General features: G+C 28.1%; 2 protein-coding genes across 10 annotated transcripts in view; both read right to left on the bottom strand.

The window, feature by feature from the left end:
• Nucleotides 1-1196: 1196 nt before the first annotated feature.
• Nucleotides 1197-11036, bottom strand: LOC135950355 (probable DNA-directed RNA polymerase subunit delta). Its single transcript, XM_065499902.1, has 3 exons — nucleotides 10962-11036; nucleotides 6331-6506; nucleotides 1197-1344 (listed from the first exon to the last, which is right to left on the bottom strand). The coding sequence occupies exons 1-3, from the start codon at nucleotides 11034-11036 to the stop codon at nucleotides 1197-1199; spliced, it is 399 nt and encodes a 132-aa protein (XP_065355974.1).
• An 11110-nt stretch (nucleotides 11037-22146) lies between these two features.
• Nucleotides 22147-23439, bottom strand: part of Nhe2 (Na[+]/H[+] hydrogen exchanger 2) — a 192498-nt gene continuing 191205 nt past the window's right edge. For all 9 annotated transcript variants that reach the window (XM_065502465.1, XM_065502473.1, XM_065502467.1 and 6 more), the window contains one exon: nucleotides 22147-23325. In XM_065502465.1, the coding sequence (XP_065358537.1) occupies nucleotides 22866-23325 (460 nt within the window). In that variant the 3' untranslated portion in view covers nucleotides 22147-22865. The remainder of the gene's footprint in view (nucleotides 23326-23439) is intronic.

The raw sequence follows: 23439 nt of genomic DNA, 5'->3' as shown, positions 1-23439 counted from the left end.
GAATTCGAATATTCAGTTAAAGAACATTGTAGAAAGTACACCACAGATGGCATATGTATTAGAAAGCTCTAGACAGTTAAAGAGCAATCTAGAGTGCATATGGCAGTGTTATAAATAGTGGCAGAGGTTGCAGTCGTTAGTGAGTTTATCAGAGACGCTTTTCGAATAAACATCAACTGAGTGCTGTGTTTTTCAAGTGAATTCGTGTACATTATAAAGTGTGTCTGTATTTCTGAGAATTTATAAACTTGTATAGTGACTATTTAATTCTGTTGTTGTACATTTTAAAAATATAAGAGTTACTACAATTTTTAAACTACTAAACGGCTTTTATTTGCAATCAAAAGTATCCGGTTTATTTAAAGGAAATAAACCAACGTTTTGAAAAGGTTAAAACGTAACAATATATAGATTATCGGTGACATGTTCTTATTTTTTATGTTTGTCTATTGAACAAAGCACTGTAAGTACCTGCAAGTTGAATTCTTCCGATTCCATTCAAAACTCTTTCACTTTCGACTTAAAGGTAAAATATAAAATTCATAGTTTTTATTATTTAAATAAAAACAGTGTTAATTTCCTTGCACGAATTCTTTATCATCAACCTGTGATTCTAGTAAATAAAATATATTTTTGGTTTCTCTCATTTTATAATTTTACTGAAGCGTACGTAGTATGTGGAAAAATAACAAAATACTATACAAAAAAAAAATGTACAATATTGACCTTTGTTTGATAACAAATGCATAAATGCATTGATAAAAACCATAAACCGATGCAGGGGATTTTAAGGTTTTAAAAACCGCATGTGGCAGAGTGAAAACCAATAAATACATTTATACACACACAGATAATCACACATACAAAAGCACTCAGTAGACACTCATACTTACATAAACAAATAGTCAGGCCTGTCAAGCGAGTATATGCCTGGTAGGTTTCCTGTCCTGTTTAACTATATATTTTTTTACTTTAATTTTTTTTGTTATTGTCCTTCTCTTGCCACATGTCAAATACATTTTATCTGTGGAAATTGTATTTGATATGAGAATGCTTACAGTTTCATATACATATCAGAAAATATATACTTAAACATGTGAGTGTGTGGTGAACAGGCTAGTGTATGTATATTTGTATCGGTATTGGTTTATTATGACGTCCCATCATGTGCCACTGTTAAGAATTAATCGGCAACATCAAAAAATAAATTGCAACACATTGCGGTCAGACATTGTAAACGCCCAATTATCATCCTCATCATCACCAGCAGCATCAGCAGTAGCTGTAGCTGTAGCGGTACAGGCATCACTGACATCAGCATCATCCACATTATCATTATTATTACTGTCGTTGTTATATGATCATTTGGTTTGGTATTTTATTTTATTTTTTTTTTCATTCATGTGAAATTCTGTTTATTTTTTCAATAATATTGTTCAGTAAAATCTACATACATCCTCTTATATATCACAGAATTTAAGTGAATTTTAATACTAGCATTTATTTGTACATTTTTCTATGAAATTACATAATATGTAATGAATTGCATAAGCTTACATATAATTTAAACTGTATCTACTTACATAATTTTGATTTTTTCTCCCTTCACACTCCTCCTTTTTTTACAACTTTCAAATCAATTACAATAAATTAATTTTAATTTTATATTACTATTTGGTTAATAATATTTCGATTACCTTCTTTTCATATTTTCATCAGAAATATGGTAGTAATTAAGTGTCATTCATACAAACATACATATGTATGTACATGGGCCATATACTGTGCACAGTGTGTAAACAATTAAATAACAATCATACGCCGTGTGTTGCATCCGCAACATGCAATTAAATCATCATTCATTTATACGCAATCGTGGATAGAAAATAAACAATTAAATACACACTACTTACTTACTTACTTGCATAAATCCAATAAAATACAAATAAATAAATTATATTAAAATTTAAATAGAATTAAATAGAATCATGTTATTAATTTATTATTTATTTATTTACTTTTTTGTTAATATCAACCAATCAATTGTTGTTTATCTGTAATGAGGTGCGGATATACTCGTATTTGTTAATTTATGGTCACCATGTGATACATGCAATTGAGATTGATTAAATAGTTGCAGATAGAGATAGAAGAATGGATAACCTTGCATTTTTAATAATAAACACATTTATATTTTGAATAGAAATATGATAAAAACAAATCATCATCATCATCTTTTCGGGCTATAGCCGGGTGTGGGCCTTAACCTCGTTCACTTTCTTCTTCCAATGGGATCTGTCTTGGGCAGGGTCTGGTTCTGTATGGAGTAGCATTTATTATTCTTTGTTGAGCTCTTTCTAGCTACGTGTACACTAGAGTGCTCCAAGATTGTATGGACGAAAAAAACTTTCTAGGAACAGGCCGTCCCCCTCTAGAATTGTTCTATGTATTGTAGAAACACATTGTGTAAAATATTAGGATGATAGGATACCGTTAACTGGTGGCAAAACTACGCTGAAGTTTTGAGGTGCATTTACAAAGGGAAAATATGCAATTTTTTCAGTTTTTGTAAAAATTTTGCCATTAAATAATGACTTTTACAATTTAATTTAAAAGAATCGAAATGTGTACGTAATTGTCGTTATAATAGGATATAAAAGACAAAAATTTTTGAAAAAATGTTAAAGTTATTAAAAAATCGCCAGGCCATTAACGTGTCTCAGGCCACTAGAACAAGAAATTTATGAACAAAATTAACATATTTTGAGAAATATTAAAATAAAAGCTTATTTTTACTTAAAATATATCCATATTTACTTGTATATGAGTTTTTGTCCTCGTAGGATACCGTTAACCTATTCGCAGGTATGACCAAAAAAATTAAATTTTTTTAACGGCAGTTTCAAAACTCCAATTTCAAATTTTTAAAAATTTTGTTAAACAAATTTCAGAATTTTTTGATCATCACATGGGGATTTATTGACAACATAATAGGGAATAAAAATGTGAAAAAAGTATGTCAATACCTCCTATAGTTTTTCCGTACCTGCGATATAAATTTTGTGATTTTCGAGAAAAACTAATTTTTTGGCCATATTTTGGGGAATGACCAGAATTTCCTTACTGTAATGATTTTTAAGTAAAAGCTATTCAGAATAATATAATCCAGGTAATTTTAAATATAGTCTGAAAGTTTTACTAAAATCGGAAAACTTTAACCCTTAAATCGTGAAGGTCAAAGGTCAATTTTTTCAATATTTGGAATTTCTCATGGAAAGATAGCGAAATATTATATATTTTTGGGCCGATTTTGATGAAACTTACGAAAAATATAAAATGAAGTCTAGTATTCACAATAACAGTACAAAAATGGAAATTAACCCTTAAGAGTACTTGGGGTCAAAATGAATGTGTTTTTCGTGATTTTAAAAGTTGAGGGTCATTTGGACCCCAAGTGCTATTAAGGGTTAATTCCATTTTTGTACTGTTATTGTGAATACTAGACTTAATTTTATATTTTTCTTAAGTTTCATCAAAATCGGCCCAAAAATATATAATATTTCGCTATCTTTCCATGAGAAATTCCAAATATTGAAAAAATTTACATTTGACCTTCACGATTTAAGGGTTAAAGTTTTCCGATTTTAGTAAAACTTTCAGACTATATTTAAAATTACCTGGAAATTACCTACTAGAGGGGGGGGGGGGCGGTCAAAATTCGCAATTTTATTTTTTTGGAGCACTCTAGTGTACACTGCCCAGCTTAATCTTTTTGTCTTTATAAATTTTACCACATCTTCGATTATATTGTCGCTTCTTCTAAGGAATCCTCACGTTTTGGGCCATATATTCTTCTTATATGTTTCCTTTCAACGATTCTTGTGTCCGCTACCAAGTTTTCTTTCGGAAGTTGCTTCCAGAAGTTTTAGTCGTGTAAACATGTATTAGAAGTCGACTTCCAGAAGTCACAGCTTGCCGAAGTTACTTGCGGCAATTATGTGGAAACGCGTATTTGTAGCTTACTGGATGTAACTTTAACGACTTGCTGTGAACTGCAAGTGTTTCGAAGACTTGCAGAAGAAGTCGGGTATACGTCGGGAAATCTGTTTATGGTATCTCTTCTGTTTTCAGTTTGGTTTTGTATTTTTTTTTTTTTGAGTTCTTTTCCAAATTTATAAAAATGAACAACAAAAAAATCGTTTGGAGTAGTGAAAAAACATCTTTGGTAATGGAAAAACAAGAAAGTCCTCAAAAGACTATAATAATAAAATTAAAAAACAAAACACTTTAAAGGCATTAGCCAATGTTATAGACTCGACCGAAGTAGAGGTCAAAAGAAAAATGCACAACCTCCGAACAGGGTTGTCAGATTTTTTTTACCTCCATCGCCAAAAGCTAAACGTAAAATCGCCAAAAGTCGCCAAAATAATTTTTTTGAAATTCAACATACATATTTTATGAATTATAAAGTCAATTTATTTCGGTTTAAATCTATTGCTTTAGTTATTTATATTAAATTGATATCAAAAGTTTTTTTTTCAAAAATTAATTGCAGTTTCATTATCACTGCATTTTATCTGGAGGCTGAAATCAATTGCAACACAATTTATTAACATTCATACCAATAACTTATTGTTCTTATCAATGAATCTAAAAGTTCTTATTGAATTTTATTACGTAAGCGTTGCTGGTTGGTAACAATTCCAGCTGCATCGCAATAATTGTAAACTTGTGGCCAAAAATCTAACAAATTTGTTGAAATTTCACCTTTAAAGATCTAAGTTTAATTGATATATGCTAATTTTGACCATACAATGCATATTCCCCTGCAGATACTTTTGGATTTAAATAAAGTTAATGAATTTTGAACTACCGAAAATTTCCACATTTTAATATTGAAAATTCATTATATACTTTAAAAAGAGTTATATTTTTTGGTAACTGTTTAAGCATTTCTTTTAAAGTTTTTTAAGTACAAAAAACAATTTTCTTTTAAAATTTCTACATCATATTCCTCCATTTTTATATTTTGTAATTCCGTTCCAAATTCTGTGCCAAAATCGATAGATTCCAATGGCAGAAAAGAACCCGGCGAACCAATAGCCAATTTTAATGAGCATATTAAGTTATCAATATTTCCATTATTATTTAAAAATGAAGGCTTAAATATTTTAGAAGAAAAAAATAATATTGTTCAAACTATTTGATCGTGTATGCTATATGCATCCATATGATCAGATAATACGTGATTAATTTTAATTATTAATTATTGGGTTAATAAATATCAAAGAAATTATTGCAAGAAAAACAAATAATTTGTTAAAAATCGCCAAATAAATCGCCAACTAGTTTGTAAATCGCCAAAAAATCGCCATGTCGCCAATTGGAAATTTTGGTCGCCAAAGGCAATGAAAAATCGCCATGTTTGGCGAGAAATTGCCACATCTGACAGCCCTGCTTCCGAACGCAGTTTGGTCAAGAAGTAAAGCAAGAAAGAACGCAAACTATACTGCAAGCTGTAATAACATTGTGTGTAAACACGTCTTCAATTTCTTGCAGCAAGTTCGTAGTAATAACTTCTACAAACTACTTCTGGAAGCAGACTTCCGCAAGTTTCGGTTTGAGTGGAAACACTTCAGTAAATACTTGCAGAAGTTCTTCTGGCAGCACAATAAAATATCTTTCGAATGCTCGTGGTATCAGCTTCGACTTAAATAGTTTGATGTGGGTATAGAATACCTTATGGGCAGCTTGAATGCGGTTGTTTATAGTGAGGTGCATGTCATTGTTACTGTTAATTAAAGCACCTAGGTATTTAAAGCTGTTTATTTTTTCGAACGTATACAAGTTTTTTTTTGTTTCTGCTTCTAGGACAGTGAAGCTTTCTGACAGCTCTCGAACACTATGCGCTATTAGAGACAATGTCCTCCTCTATCTAGAGATGATATTGTTAATTAAAGATGCTTGTTGATAGGGCATCACCTTGTTTTACACCTAAAGTTATAGTAAAATTGGTCCTAGAGTTTTTCGGTTTATCGAGTCGAAAGCCAGTTTGAAGTCATCTGTCTTGCATTCATGCCCCTTCTCCATTGTCTGTCTTAACAGAAAAATTTGATCAACAGTGGATCGATGTGGCCTAAATCCGTACTGGTATCCACGTATAATGTTCTCTTATACTTCTGTAAGTATGTTAATAATAAGATGTTAATAACGGTTGATATAATTTTTTATGGATTATTCAGCAATGTTATTCACAGCTCATTTTTTTACCCTTTTCTATGTTCTATGACTAGGCCATCATCACCAGTGGCTTTGTTGTTCTTGATTTACGAATTCGCCAATTCAACTTCTTGTGTTGAGAGCAGTGCATAGGTTGATGATGAATCTCTTTGCAAATTTATTTCGCCGGCTAAATCGACGGGCTGCTCTGCCACATTTAACAAAGCCGTAAAATATTCCTGCCAACTCTTTAGTATTGCACTATCTTCACTTAGTATGTTTCCGTCCTTCAGAATCGAAGTCGTTACAAATTCTTTCTAGTTTACTTTGTTGAACATATTTTTTCTTTCGTTTTCTAATTCGTCGGGCTCTTAGAGATGTTATGTTTGGTAATAGCTTTTTTCAACACTCAGTGTCTCCATTAAATTCAAATATGGTCAGTTCTTCATACTAAATACCAATGCACAGTAGTGTAATATCATTCAATATTGTCAACAAATTCTTTGGAATTATAAGGTAATTTCAGAGGATCCAAGAGTTTCGACATCTTTCGCCGTAAGCAAAGTTGAGTTGTTATGCCTTCTTAATTCTCCAATTCCTAGGAACTATAGATAGGTTATCTAATTCTTTGGTTTCAACGCCCATTTAAATCGTTTTAGGAAATTTGTAGCCTTTGTATTTAACTAGTCTAAGTAGTTAGACTTTGAAATGCAGTTGTGTTTTTAGCAGGTAATTTTTTTGAGATCATCAATCATTCAGAAGCATCAATGTCAACTGACTCATTTATATAAATCATTGCAGTTTAATATAGTTTTGTCATTTTTGTCAGGAGATTCAATATCACTCGATTAAAATGTCATGAAATGGTTTGATAAGCAAACTTTACGCCATTTCTTATCTGATTTTAATTTAAGAAACCAGTTTGAAGTATCCGAATCTTCAAAAAACCATCAAATTTATTTATTTAAGAAGCTTGCCAGAATCTGCACACGATTAGTTAAAATATATAAGTTCTTCCAGCATTGTCATTTCAGGAGTTTCAACTTCACTCGTCCGAAATTACGATCCCATATATGTTTAATTCCTAAAACAAGTTTAAGGTCTTCTAAGTCATTAAAACTTATTAAATTTATTCAAGCGATTAGCTATCCTACATCAGTTGTTCCATTCAAATGAAAATATCAATGCTGTAAAGGTAACTTTAGTAGTGTCTAAATTTTGTATAGTTTCAAAACATCAAATCATGGATTTAACACATCTAAATCTGGAACAGCGGGAATCAGTAGCTCCCAGGACTTTGTCCTGACTGGCTATTAGTGAGCTCACTTCGGTGAGTACGCTGTGGTTATGGTTAAAATAAAAACCAGGAAGAGGATTGGACAACCAATCTTACTAGATGCTGTTGCTGAATCAACAGAGTCCTTTAATGGCGATGTTGGTTGGCTTGCCTTGAGAAATGTCTTGGATTGGGTGGTGTGCTTGGCTCTTGGTCGTTGCGAATGTGTGTAGCATAGGGACGCACAGTGACAATAACATATTTGGAGTTATAGGTCGCTAGTCATATGATGAACTGCTAATATCAGAACGAACGGTGCTAATTTCTGCCAAGTATCTTTTGTCTTGTAGATGGCACGAATTATAAAATTGTTTTGATTACTGATTTTTTATGGGAAGATATGAACTTGGAAAACCTTTGGATTCAGCAGGATGGCTCACCATGTCATCAAACAATCGGTCTGTTGCCCATTAGGCTAGGTAATCGTGCTATTTGACCCCTTTAGACTTTTTCTTGAAGGCTACTGTTAAAGACCTATTCGCGAGATATAACCAAAATCGTCAACAAAGTCTTAGGAAATTGACAGGAAAAGTTAATGCGACGCCAGCCGAATAAAATTGTGTTCCATAAATTTATAATATCATACTTGATCATACTTTGTCTCCAGGATGTTTTGAAGTATAGACATCTCTTTGCTTTCTGTATATCATTAGTCGGTCATCAAAATCTAGTTGGACTTCAAATTAGTGTTGAGTCTATATAGAAAACTATACATGAATTGAGACAAAGTTTAATCATTATTTTATACAAATTGTTTAAATTATTTAATCATTGGCTTCAAGTCACAGTTAGGTCTTATCAGATTTTTCAATATATGTTAACTAAGATTGTAATTTTTTATCATACTCGAAACAATTAGGCTTTTTGACATCCTTTGAGGCACTTTATCTTTTTTGGTGAGGTTCTCTACAGCACTGGACTTAAGAATAAATATATGTACTCATAGTTAGATTTGAAACTGTTATGAAGAACGCAAATAATTTCCAGTATTTTCCATCCTCTACAATTCACATTTGCAGTCAGGCTTTTAAAATAATTTCCCTCTAATTTAAAACAAATAAACAAATACTCTTTATATAAATATTTTATTTAGCTACCAACACAACAAGCTACACACGAGTGCATATGGTGCACACAATCAACTTTATGTTGCAAGTAGTACTAGATTAAAGTTTGTGATTTATATTTAAACAAACAACAGATGTGACATAAAATTGTTGTACACCAAAGTTTCAGTTTCAGTCAACAACTTTAACTTTCGAGTTGAAAAGGAAACATACCGAAAGACTATGATACGCAAAACTATAAACATTTGTTAAATGTATGTATTGGAGGAAGAAGCAACCATTTGTTGCAATAATGACAGCGACAAAAACTAAAAACAAAAAGAAAGAATTTATGCTCTCAAAACTTAGTTTAAAGGCCTACCAACATTTTAAAAATTCTGAAATGTTTCAACTTAATGTGTTGTTTAAGAGTTTAAGGGGGGAAAATAGAACAAAATAAGATAAAGAAACAACTAATTTAGGTACGAATGCAGGCAAAGAGATATTTTGTTTGTATTTAATAGATATATTTGAAAACTGTATTTCGGTATTTTCACACACTAGTAGCCAAGTTCTGATTTGGTAATGAAACAAATAGGATAACGATCCTTTCCAAAGAGATCCTCTATAGAATATATATTGTTACGTTTTAACATTTTCAAAACGTTTGTTTATTTCCTTTAAATAAACCGGATACTTTTGATTGCAAATAAAAGCCGTTTAGTAGTTTAAAACTTGTAACAACTCTTTATTTATTTAAAACTAGTTGACCCGCCAGGCTTCGCCCGGTAGCATTTACTAATTTAGTTCTTCAAGTATCTCCAACCCACATACACCTGCCTGTTTTTATTTATTAGCAAATAAAATATTTAAATTTGTGCAGCATACTTTAGGGTGCTTTTTTAATTAAAGTTGACTGGACTCAGAAAAAAAAAATTCCGAGTTTTACCCGGAATTTTTGATTTTTATTTCTTTACAAACCATCTCCTGAAAATTTCGAATCGAATAAAAACAAGTAAGAGATCTATATTCGGCTGTGCCGAATCTTATATACCCTTCACCAAATTATACTTTAAAATAAATTTGTTTAAATATTTTTAGGTAAACAAAATTAATTTAATTAATTTTTTATTTTAATTGTTTTTCAAAATTTTTTTTTTCGAAAAAGTTTTTAATTTTTTTTAAAAAAAAGTTTTTTCAAAATGTTTTTAAAAAAAAATTTAAATTTTTTTTTTTAGAAAAATTTATGACAAACAAATTTTTTCATGAAAAAAAATTCGGGTTAAAAAATATTTTTCCCGATTTTGACCTATTGTAGGTCCAACTTACTATAGCCTTATCTACATCGTTGCAATGGACTTTGAAATATCTATCATTAGATATCCATATTGTCTATATTAATGACTTAGTAATCCATATATAGATCGAAAATAGGTCAAAAATCGAGGTTGTCCCGGTTTTTTGCTCATATCTACGTTATTTATGGACCGATTTTGCTGATTTTAAATAGCAAACTTTTCGAAAGCATGTCTGACAGAATTATTGGATATCTGGGGTCTTCAGAAAATTGATTTCAATCGACTCCGCTATCTATAAGGATCCAGAATATATATACTTTATAGGGTCGGAAATGAAAAATGTAGAAATTACAAACGGAATGGCAAACTTATATATACCCTTCTCACGAAGGTGAAGGGTATAAAAAATCAGCTAAATCGCTCCAGCCATTACATAAATGGACCATTTAATTTTTATATATATAGATGTGCAACAACCACAGAACTAAATAGTCACTCAAGGTTTTTTATACACGTTTATAAATTCGCAGAAATACAGACACACTTTATAATGTACACGAATTCACTTGAAAAATACAACACACTTTATGGCACTCAGTTGATGTTTATTCGAAAAGCATCTCTGATAAACTCACTAACCACTGCAACCTCTGCCACTATTTATAACACTGCCATCTGCACTCTAGATTGCTCTTTAACTGTCTAGAGCTTTCTAATACATACGCCATCTGTGGTGTACTTTCTATATTGTTCTTTAACTGAATATTCGAATTCGAATATACGGTCGCAGCAAACAGCGTTGCCATACTTACGATCAATGGTCAACTGAAAGCTTTTATTCAATGTTAATAATGCCCACAGATATGTTATAGTTTGCTATTACAGCACTGCTATTTGAAAGCATTATGCTACTTTTAAATCAGCCGTTAAAATCGTTATATTTGAATTCAAGTACAATTTCTTAACAATATTGAAAGGTATTTCTTATAAAACAAACTTTGGAAATTTAATTTCAATAGACAGGCGGATAGACAGGGAGATGGAAATGGCTATATCGTTTACGCTATCTATGATGATCCAGAATATAAAGAAACGGAATGACAAACCCTTGCAAGTTATATTGAAAGGTATTAACATTGTTTATGAATATGGGGGTAAGAGTTTAAATTTAAGTACATATTTTTTTTAATTGATTAAACGTTTTCCCTATTTTTCTAAATTTTTACAAAACTCTCTTTGTAAAACTTTTAATTTAAACACTAATTTGCATAATTATTATTTTATTATTAAATAATGCTTTATTTAACAAGTATTTAACCTCAATTGTGTGTGTATGTTATTTTTTGCTAATTAAATTAAAATTCGTTAAAACTTTATTTAATTATAAAACCAAACGAACACTCATTGTAAAATTCAAAATGTTTAGAAGGTGTTTTACAAGGCACAGTGGTTTGCAAAGCATTGTATGTACAATTATTCAGCACTAGATATTAACTCACCTAAACAGAATATAGTAATAAAGGCACTACTTCAAAAGGAATTGAATATCTACATATATAAAAATGAAATGGTCCATGTATGAAATGTCATCACGTGAGAACGGCTGGAGCGATTTGGCTGATTTCTTTTTTATTCGATTCGAAATTTTCAGGAGATGATTTGTAAAGAAAAAAAATTCCGGGTAAAACTCGGAAATTCTTTTTTTGTGAGTATAGTAATAAAAAAGCTCCCTAAAGTATGCAGTACAAATTTAGATATTTTATTTGCAAATAAATAAGAACAGGCTGCTGTGCGTGGGTTGGAGAAACTTGAAGAACTAACATTAGTAAATGCTACCGGTCGAAGCCGGGGCGATCAACTAGTAAACTATAAAAATGCAAGAGTAACTGGATCAAACTTAAAAAGAAAAGTTAGCTTTTAGAAAATTGTTTTCTTGGAGATCAAATTTAAACACGAAAGAACCTAACTGAGTATTGAAGTAGAGACTCCAGAAGTCCTTCATTTTGTTTGAATTATTTCTACATTTTCCTATTCCTCGATATAAATTAATTACAATATTAAACCCAAAATTTCAATTCTCAACTCTGCACACCACTGTCCACTACCATTATGAAGTGTTAAATAATAAAGCATACATTTAGCTGCTCTACCAATAGATATTTTATTTGCTGCTGCATACATTTAGGGTTCATTAAAATGTTTGTGCAAATTTTTTGAAAAACACATTTCATGATAAAACTTTTTCAACTTTTGCTTGCGGTTCATGTAAATTGGTCGTTGTTAAATTATTTCAAATTGTTTTTATTTTTTTTTTGTTGTTGTGGGCATGTTGCATTCAATTGTCATTGTTTAGCTATTACCAACACCATTTATTGTTATTACAATTATTATTATAATTTAAATAAATAAATATTTTTCGTGTGTTGGCAAAAACAAAGCCGTGAATGTGTTACAAAAATTATTAATTTATAGAATGTTATCTATGCACAAAGGAAAGTGTGGTTTTGATGACGCCAAAAAAAAAATGTGTGCGTGTTGGCGGCGTTAAATTTTGTTACAAAATGTATTAAAAACATGAATGAATTAAAAATAAATTAAATTATTTAATGACTAGCATTTTTAATGAGAACAATAAAAGTTTTAAATCGAAAAATAAATAGTATTAAGTTTAAGCGAAGCTAATTAAGCTATCTAAATCCTTAACGGCCTAAACCAAAAGAGGACGTCTATGATCTGTGTTTTTTTTAAAGAAAGTCACGAAATATTTTAAATTAACTGAGATAAGGATATGTGATCACTTGCATTATCAACTTTCTTTGGCAAAACACGATTTCAGCAGTTTCTTTAATAGCGGTCTAAGTTATAAGGAATTTAATCTGTGAGTACTGATCACTAAATCAATTGACTGTGATCACTAAAATTCATCGAGGATCAAATTAAATTTTTCCTGCAGTTTCTTAAATAGAGGCCCATTTAACAAGAGGAACTGTGATCACTGATATTTCAAACTCAAAGTAGATTTTTCTGTGAACAAATTTAAATTGAAATTATCTCTAATATCTTTGATTAAAATTCTTAAAGGGTCATCAATAGACAGATGAAACAATTTTATAAATTTCCTGTAGTTTCCTAAATAGAGGCCCATTTAACAAAAGGACGTCAATCTGTGATCACTTATATTATTCAATACAAGATATAAAATATAAATTTTTATGTTGTGCATCAATTTAGAAAAAGACGTCATCACAAATATTGCTAACTAAAATTCGTTATAATAGAAAAACAGAACTTTAATCCAAATATAATACTTTAAAATAAAATTCATTAAATCAGCTGTAGTTCACTAAATTACGGTCTAATCGATAAAAGAAGATTATTTAATGATCATTACAATTATTGACTAAAATTCATCATTTTTATTTCAAACTAGTTGATTGCCCCGGCTTCGCCCGGTAGCATTTACTAATGTTAGTTCTTCAAGTTTCTCCAACCCAAGCAAACCAGCCTGTTCTTATTTATTTGCAAATAAAATATCTAAATTTGCACTGCATACTTTAGGAAGCTTTTTTATTACAGTTGACTGGACTCACAAAAAAAAAAGAATTTTCGAGTTTTACCCGGAGTTTTTTAATTTTTTTTTCATCTCCTGAAAATTTCGAATCGAATAAAAAAAAATCAGCCAAATCGTTCCAGCCGTTCTCACATTACATACATGGAACATTTCATTTTTCTATATATAGATAACTTTAATTGGCTGTGGTTTCTTAAATAGTGCTCCAATCGATTTTGGTCAGAATTATTATTGATCATACATCGATTTCATTTTCTCGATTAAACACTCATTAACAAAGTCATTAAGGATTTTCATATGAAAAATAAAGTTTTGGTTAGAAATATGAGAGATCGCTGAACGATCTACTTTTCTCGATTAAACGCTTATTAAAAAGTTAATAAGGATTTTAGATTTTTGAGTTTTTTCATATGAAAATTCAATATTTTCTGAGAATATTTTATGAGTGATCACAGATCGATCTCCTTTTCTGGATTAAACGCTTATTTACAAAGTTATTAAGGATTTTAGATTCAAGAAGTGTTTCATATGAAAAATCTATTTTTGGTCAGATATATGTGTGATTGCAGATCAATCTCCTTTTCTCGATTAAACGCCTGTTAAAAAGTTAATAAGGATTTTACATTTTTGAGTTTTTTCATATGAAAAATGAGTGATCACAGATCGATCTCCTTTTCTCGATTAAACGCTTATTTACAAAGTTATTAAGAATTTTACATTTAAGAAGTGTTACATATGAAAAATCAATTTTTGGTTAGAAATATGAGTGATCTCAGATCGATCTCCTTTTCTCGATGAAACGCTTGTTTACAAAGTTATTAAGGAATTTAGATTTATGAAGTTTTTCATATGAAAAATTGATATTTTGTCAGTAATATGAATGATCACAGATCGATCTACTTTTCTCGATTGAGTTTTTTCCATATGAAAAATCGATGTTTGGTAAGAAATATGAGTGATCACAGATCGAACTCAATTTCTCGATTAAATGCTTGTTTACAATGTTAATGAGGATTTTAGATTTTTGAGACTTTTCATATAAAAAATCAATTTTTTATCCGAAATATGAGTGATCACAGATCGAGTTCCTTTTCTCGATTAAACGCTTGCTTACAAAGTTAATAAGGATTTTAGATTATGAAGTTTTTCATATGAAATATCAATTTTGGTCAGAAATATGAGTGATCGCAGATTGATGTCCTTTTTTCAATTAAACACTTATTTACAAAGTTATTAAGAATTTTAGATTTTTGATTTTTTTCATACGAAAAATCGATTTTGTTCAAAAATATGAGCGAACACAGAAAAAGCTCCTTTTCTTGTTACATGTTTAAATTTTTGATTTTTTTTTCATATGAAAAACAATTTTTGGTCAGAAATATGAGTCATCACAGATCGATCTTGTTTTCTCGATTTAACGTTTGTTTACAAAGATGTTATGAAAAATTTATTGCCTCGACAAAAAGTGTTTTGTAAAATTTTTTATAAAAACAGCATGTCGACTAAGTTTTTTTGACATCGAGAAATTTATCATTTGAAAAAATGTTGCTTCAGAAAAGTTCAGGATTATATCCGTGATCTCCAATATTTTTGACAAAAATTGGGTGAATTCCAAAATGTATGTATGCAATGCAGTCATATCTTTATCAAGACAAAGCATGCAAACGCGTAGTTAAAATTTAAAAAAAAAACGTAGCATACTGCCTGTTTTTACTTTTTCATACATTTTGCGATATGAAACATTATCAATGTTTACACGGTTGCGTTAAGTATCGCTCGACTTTTTAAGGTTGGAATTCACCCATTCATTAAAAATAAAATTTTATTTTAAAAAACTTGAATTGTCTGTAATTTCTTAAATAACTCGATAATAGGACATAAATCTGTGATCACTTACATATGTTTTAATGAAAGTGATCCCAAATGGCTGTAGTTTCTTAAATAGTTGCCCTTCGACACAGACTATTTTTTTGGAAAAACCTTAATCTGTAATCACTAATGCTTTCACTAAAATTGTTCAGTATCGATTTTTATTTAAAAGAACTTAAATAGAAATTTCAATATGAGTACATACAGGAAAAATTGTATTTATGTCGTAATGAACTACGGACAAATACCACACATGGTTGTTGTCCTGGCTAGTATGGTTTGTGCACAGTCTATGGTGAATATTTTTATGTTTAGTAAAGACATAAACCACATATATTGTTCAGTGTTGGAAAAGTATTTCACATCTGATAACACCATGGGAATGTATTTATCTAAATGTGAACAAATTTGTTGGTACATTTAAAAACTGACCTGTTACTGCACTATTTTAAGTAATATTTAGAAAAATTACTATTACACTAAAAAGGCCGAACAGCCGAATCTACACCAAAGCCAAATATCGATAGAGCTAAAGTAATGCTCTGTATTTGGTGGGAACAAAAGGTTCCTATCTATTATAAGCTGCTGAAATCTGGCCAGACCATCACAGGAAACCTGTAACGAACGAACAAATGATACGTTTAAAGCGAGCATTTGCCGAAAAACTAACAGAATATGCGGCCAAACATGAAACAGTACATTTCAATACCTATAAAAAACTATTTAGAATGAAGTGGTTGGGATGTTTTACTTCACCCGCCTTATAGTCCAGACCTTGCCCCATCCGAATACTATTTATTTTGAGCTTCCGAAATAGTCCTGATTCGTAGTTCTTTTGGCTCGGAATCCCTATGTTGAGAGTAATATAGGAAAATGTCATATCTAACAATGAAAAATACTCTGAATAAATTTATATTGTACAAATGTTTTAAAATTAAAGCTTAAAATTTAAGAAAAAATCCTTTTATTTTTTAAGTATTTTTTTTAACCAAACAATTCATTGGTTTCCTTGAGGAATTTATAAATTTTTATTATTTGTAAGAGAAAAGGACGTTAATCTGTAAGCACTGATCGCTAATGATTTGTGTGTGAACAAAATTTAATTGACTGTGATCACTAAAATTCATTAAATCAGCTGTAGTTCCTTATAGAAAGGTACAATCGAGAAAAGTACGTTAATTTAAACTAAAATTCATCTGGGATCGATTGACGAGAAAATGACTCTAATCTGTGATCAACAGTAATTCTATCTAAAAGTTGATTTTTTTCGAACAAAATTAAATTGGTTTTAGGTTCTTAAGTAGCGGCCCCCAATTGAGAAGAGAACGTTAATGAAAGTGATTTGATCATTAATTGAGGAGCTGCAGAACAAAAAGTAGTTTTTTGAATATTTAACAATTTTGGGAAATTGATTTTTTTAGAATATTTCAACCCAAATATTATAAAAATAGCAAAAAATCAATTTGTAAAAAAATTCGAAAAAGTACCTTTTGTTCTGCGGCTCCTCAATTCATTTTTATTTGTGATCTCTAATATTTTTGAGTACAATTCATCAAAGATCGAACTTTATTTGAAAAAATTAAAAATGACTGTTTCTTAAGCAATGGTTCAATCGAGAAATGATCTGTTGCCTCATTGCTCTAACTAGTTTTCTATTTAAAATCCCTAATCTTTTGTAACCAATGAAATAAAACTTCCTTTCATTTTTATTCAATTAAATGTTTTATTTTATCATTTTTTATTTACCTGTTTTGAAACATTTTTTTTTTATTTTATTTTTCAATATTTTTTTGTTTTATTTAAGTAAAACTTTTTATTTTTTTTGAACCAAATAATGCATTGGTTTCCTTAAGAAATTTATACAATTTTATTTTAAGTTTTTTTTGTTTGAATTTTCCTCTTTTTTATTTGGTTTTTTATTTTTAAAGTTAAACTTGACTTCATAAAAAATTACACTGTACAAAAATGTTCACGCAATGCTTTACAATGAGTAATCGACTGTTTTTTTTTTGTTTAAATTTATATTAAAAACTTGTTTAATATTATTTAAATATTAATAACTTTTTTAATATTTAACTGGGTATTGGGTTATCAATAAATGTTTAGCAATTTTACAATATTTTTATGTTAATATTTATAAATATAAAACTGAAAATTAATAAAAAGAATAATAAATAAAATCAGAAAATTATAAAAATGTTTTTAACAATAATAATTGCAATGGCTTTAATAATTTTAAATTTTATTTAGGTTTTTGTTTTCTTTTTTAATTTTTAAATTTATTTGCAATTTTAGCCTATGTTTACGTAATTTTCAGCTGGTTTTGTTTTTTTAATTATTAATTTGTTTAATCTTTTAGTTTTAGTATTTGAAGCTATTTTTTTGTTTTCTTTTCAGTTTGTTTTATCTACTTTGAAGGCTTTTGTTTTTTAAAACTTTAACTCAATTGTGTTTAAACTACAATTAATTATTTATTAATTTGTTTAGGTTAAATATTTTGCAACATAAGCCATTTTTATTAGTTTCAACAATTTATTTAGCTTAGTTAGTTTGTTTTAGTTAGAATTTCTTTATAATTTCAAATTAAAATCAAATAAAACCAATTTTATTGTTTTAAGTTAATTGAACACATAATTAACACAACTAAAAATAATAATTTTTTAGTTCTAACAAAATTTGTATTTTAGGGCAGATTTATAAAAAAAAATTTTTATAGAAAATCGATCGAGAAAAGTACCTTAATCTGAGATCACTAAACTTCATCTACGATCAATTTCTATTTAAAAATAACTAAATTCTTTAAATAGTGGCCTAAAGAAAATCGATCGAGAAAAGTACCTTAATCTGAGATCACTAAACTTTATCTACGATCAATTTTTAATTGAAAATAACTAGGTTCTTTAAATAGTGGCCTAATCGAGAAAATAACATTATTTATATATTGGACCAATCGAGAAAAGGACTTTAATCTGTGATGACTTGTATTTATCATGAAAGGTCAACTTTTAAGACAACCTATAACTGGCCTGATCGCCAAGGCCAGCCATAAAAGTTAGTAGACCAAGAATTGGAGGCATTAATCCATGAATATTGTTGTAAAACTCAACAAGAACCTGCAAAATCATTGGGAGCTACTTAAGCAGTAATTTCTAAACGTTTTCAAGCAACAGGATTCATCCAAAAGCAAGGAAATACGAATTAAGGCCGAGAGACCTGGAAAGAAGATTTTGCACCGAATCATTACTTGCGATGAAACATCGATCCATTACAATAACCCGAAGCATAAGATATCGTATCTGAAGCCGAATCAATACCAAAGCCAAATATCCATGGCGCTAAGGTAATTCTCGGTATTTGGTGGTAGCAAAAGAGTCATATATATTATGAGCTGCTGAAATCTGATCAGACCATCATAGGTAAGCTGCACCAAACGCATTCATTGGAGCGAGCATTGGCCGGAATGCACCCAGAATATGTGGCCAGATATGAAACTGTGGTCTGCCACATGTTACAATACCTGTTAAAATGTATTTAAAATGAAGTAATTGGAAAGTTGTGTCTCACCCGATTTATAGTCCAGCGCGGATCCTTGGTTTACTGCAATAACATGATAAGCCATATGATTTTACTAATTTTATGTGAAGCTAAATATCGTTACTAACAAATTTCGTTTCAATATCAGTTAATGATGACAAACCTATCAATGTGGTAATCATTTGGCATTATTAGCTCATTTTGGAAAAGAAAATGTTCAACAGGTCATCATTATTTTCTAATTAATTGCTAATATATTTATTTTCTAGGCTTAAAAGTGTAAAGCTTAATGTCTTAAAATTCCTATATTTTTTAGAAATTTTTTTTTTAAACTTTGAAATCGATTTTTCCAATATTTTAACTTTGTGGCTTATCAAGTTATGGCAGTAAAATTTTCAATTTAAATAAAATAATAATGTTAAAAAAATTAAAAGACATTTTCATAAGAATTTTTTCTGTTTCTTTTTTTTAATTGTAAAATATATATTTTCTTTTCATATAAATTAATATTTAAACTATTTATTACAATAATAAAAAAATAAACATGTTTTTTGTTTGTTTTATTTAAATAAAATTAAAAATACGGAAAATAATAAAAAATTATTTTTTTTGCTAAATGCACTTAATTAAGTTGAATTTTAAAAAATAAATAGACTTTTTAAAATTTATAAAAAAAGGAAAGAATTTAAAAACAAAGAACACATATTTTAATTAACAAAAAGTTGTGAACAAAATTTTTATTTTAAGACAACAAATTATACTGGCAAAAAATTTAACTGAATTTTAAAGAACATTTTTGTTTCTTTTTTGGAAAAAGTTTTAAGTATACTGGCAAAATGAAAATAACAAAAGACAAGACAAAATGAAGAATACATTTTTTTAAGTTTTTTTTAGTTTTAAATAAAATATTTTACTTTAATTGAATAAAACTGAATTAATTAACTGTAGTAAAGTAATTTTCGAAAAATTCGGAAACTTGGGATTTATCTTTAAAATTTGATGTAAAATATAGTCGTATTCGAAAAATTCGAACTTTGAATTAAACATAAATTTTAGATTTTTTGATTTTAAATTCAGAAATTAAGTAATTATTTCTAAAAAAAATTAATATCAAAAATTTCGAACATTAAATTTGTTTTTTTTATTTTTTTTGTTGAAAATTTGTTTAATAAATATTTGTTTCTTTAATAGGGCTGCAATTTATATTTAAAAATTTTTAGAAATGTATTTTCGAAAAATTCGAACTTTGAATTAAATATGAATTTTTAGATTTTTTTAATTTTATAAGTTCGTACATAAATATTTATTTTCAGAATTTTTAGATTTCTTTTAATTTAGGCCATAAATATTTATTTTCAGAACTATAACAAATTTGTCTGAAAAATTCATATCGAGCAATTCGAATATTAAATTAAATTTTTTGTTGAAAAGTTGATTTATTTTTTTAAATGTATTGAAATCATTTTCGAAAAATTGGATCATTAAATTATTTTTTTTTCGAAATTTTTTTTTGGAATTTTGACTTCGATAGATTTGAATTAATATTTTGTTTAATAAGGCTGGGAAATTATCTTTAAAATGTATTGAAATCATTTTCGAAAAATTGGAACTTTGAATAAGTTTAATTTAATTAATTTCGAATACTAAAATTATTTTTCTATTCTTTGTAAATTTGAATAATTTTTTCGAAATTCATATTTCAAATGTTACAAAAATGTATTAAAATCATTTTCGAAAAATTCAAACAAAAAAAAATTATCAAAAATTTCGAATATTAATTTTTTTTTTTTAAATTTGATTGATTTTTTGGAAATTTCGATGTACTAAAGTGTTTTTCCAAAAATTCGGACTTTGAATTTAACTTTTTATTTTAGAATTTAAATTTTTATTGAAAAACCAAAAATTTATTGAAAATATAATATCGAAAATTTCGAACAATAAAATTTTATTTTTGGAAATATGATTAAAAATTAATTAACAAATATTTATTTTTTTAAATGTTGGGAATTTATCTTTAAAATAATTATTTCCAAAATTATAACAAATTTGTCTGAAAAATTAATATTGAAAATTTAGATCAACAAATTTAATTTGTTTTTTTTTTCGAAATTTTTTTTTAATTTTGATTTCGAAACACTAAAATTTAATTTATAAATATTCATTTTTTTAATTAGGTCGAAAATTTATCTCTAAAGTATGTTAAAGTCATTTTCAAAAAATTTCGAACTTGAATTTATTTTATTTTATTTTTTTTTAATTTGAAAGCCTATTTATAAATATTTATTTAAAAATTTGAAACAAAATTTCATTTAAATTTGATATCGACAATTTCGAATATTAAATTGAATTTATATTTTTCGAAAGATTAAAAATTATTTAATAAATCTTAGTTTTTTTCAATAATGATTGGAAATTATATTTAAAATGTTTGAAAAATTTATATAAAAATTTTTCGAAAAATTCGAATATTGAAAAAAAAATTTAGAATTTTTTAATTTGAAACCCTTTATATAAATATTTATCTACAAATTTGTAACAAATTTCGTTAAAAAATTAATATCGAAAATTTCGAATATTAAATATTGAACATTAATCCTTTTTCAATCAAAATTGTATAGAAATAATTTTCGAAAAATTCAAATATTGAATAAAATTTTAATTTTTTTTAATTTCGTTAAAAAATTAATATCGAAAATTTCGAATATTAAATATTGAACATTTTTCAATCAAAATTGTATAAAAATAATTTTTGAAAACTTCAAATATTGAATAAAATTTTAATTTTTTTTTAATTTTAAAACCCTTTTATAAATATTTATTTACAAATTTATAATAAATTTTGTTAAAAAAAATTAATATTGAAAATTTCGATCATCAAATTATCAAAAAAAAAAAAAACTTTATTTTGGTTCTATGTTTAAATTATGTTAAAGTTGTAGTTAAACTTGAACTTTTATGATTTTGATTTAGAACAGCAAATTGAATTTAAAATATACAAAAAATTTATTTCGAATCTATTGAATTTTACATTGAATTTATTAATTTTTATAAAATTTGGAACAACTTGTTCCAAATTAATTTCGAAATTTTCCAACTTTATTTCATTATTAAATTTAGTTATTTTAAGAAAATGTAGAATACATTTTATAGAAACTTTGGAACTTTATATTGACATTTTTTTTATATTTAGAAAGAATTTCTTCATTTTGTCTTATTTATGGTTAAAATCATTACTAAATTTAGTTTTAAAATTCATAAAATGAAAAATAAAATTAAAAGAGAAAAATTAAGTCGTTGCTGATTTTTGTTTCTGTTTTTTGTTTAAAATATTTAAACATACAAATTACAAACTACTAAAAACTATGATACAAACAAATGTTTAATACTAAATACATTTCTTTAATTTTTGTTTTGTTGTTTTTTTTAATTTTTTTTTTTGTAATTATTTATAAATAATTTTGTTTGCAAATATCCCGTGTTTCTTAATAACTTTACAATAAATCATTCATTCAATCATTACATCCGGTTATGTGGGGTTTTCTTCTTTTTTTTTGTGGAAATAAAACTACTAAAAGTGCCTAAAGGTTGGACCGCTCTTCTTAAAACATCTTTTGCTCATCTTGGACAATTATTTCTAAATAAAATTTTAGTTTGTTTCCTATACACATGTTTGTAACACATTTACAAAGAATTCTTTTTTTTTTTTTTGTTTTTTAGTTAAAAATTAAATTAATTAATCTTAAAACTCTTTTAGTTATTAATTAGTTTTTTTAATAAAACATTTCATACTTAAAGAAATTTCTAGATTTTCTAGATCCCATAAGCAAACGTTGTTGTTCTTGTCTCTCTATATCATCATCATCATCGTCGTCGTCATCATAGTCTTCATCATCATCTAGCTCTTCCAAGTAGTCTTCATTAATTTGCTGTAGTAGATCGCTTTTAATTTTAACTTTATTGTCCTGCTCTTGGTCCAGCCCCAAATCATCCACTCAAATAATACTTTCATCATTGTTGCGTGTCAAACGAATAGTGGTGGTGGTTGTAGTGCTAGGACTCTCCTCCGTTAGGCCCGGCCTCGTTAAACGAATGCTGGGATCATTTGCCGTTGTTGTGGTTACCACAATATTCTCATCATCATACAAATCAAAGTCCTCTTCTTCATCATCATCATAGTCGGAATTGGTGGTGGACAGCAGAGCCGTAGTCACTTGATTCTTTTTATTACTGCCGCCCATAGCGCCGCCCATGCCGCGTCTTATTTGGGTGGCCCTTGGTGTTAATTTGGGCAGCAGTGGTTCACGGCCACTGGCCTTTAGCAGTTTATCGCTATTCCCGCTGGCGTAGTCGGCTTTCTCCGCATCGGCTAACACTGAGTCCCATTCTTCGCCGGCCGGTTCACATAGCGATTTCGAGTGCCCATGGTAATAAGATTCCTCGGGGATAGTGTCTCTGTTTATATGTATGGATTTTTGTTTGTGTTTTTTTTTTGTTTTTTTTTTAAATTTTTGGAAGAAATTTAAAGAAAGAAAATTTTGGGAAAAAAAAAGATTATGAAATGATATG

This window comes from Calliphora vicina, chromosome 2, assembly GCF_958450345.1.
Source record: "Calliphora vicina chromosome 2, idCalVici1.1, whole genome shotgun sequence".
Classification (NCBI taxonomy): Eukaryota; Metazoa; Arthropoda; class Insecta; order Diptera; family Calliphoridae; genus Calliphora; species Calliphora vicina.
The sequence above is the reverse complement of the archived record's forward strand: the minus strand, read 5'-3'. Positions and strand labels throughout refer to the sequence as shown.

Coding starts and splice junctions, on each gene's coding strand:
- LOC135950355 (XM_065499902.1), bottom strand. CDS start 11,036: ATGTTAATACCTTTCAATATAACTTGCAAGGGTTTGTCATTCCGTTTC. Junction 6,507..10,961: donor TCTGGATCATCATAGATAGC/GTAAACGATATA, acceptor TCGATTCTGAAG/GACGGAAACATACTAAGTGA. Junction 1,345..6,330: donor GAAGTTGAATTGGCGAATTC/GTAAATCAAGAA, acceptor TAACAACGACAG/TAATAATAATGATAATGTGG.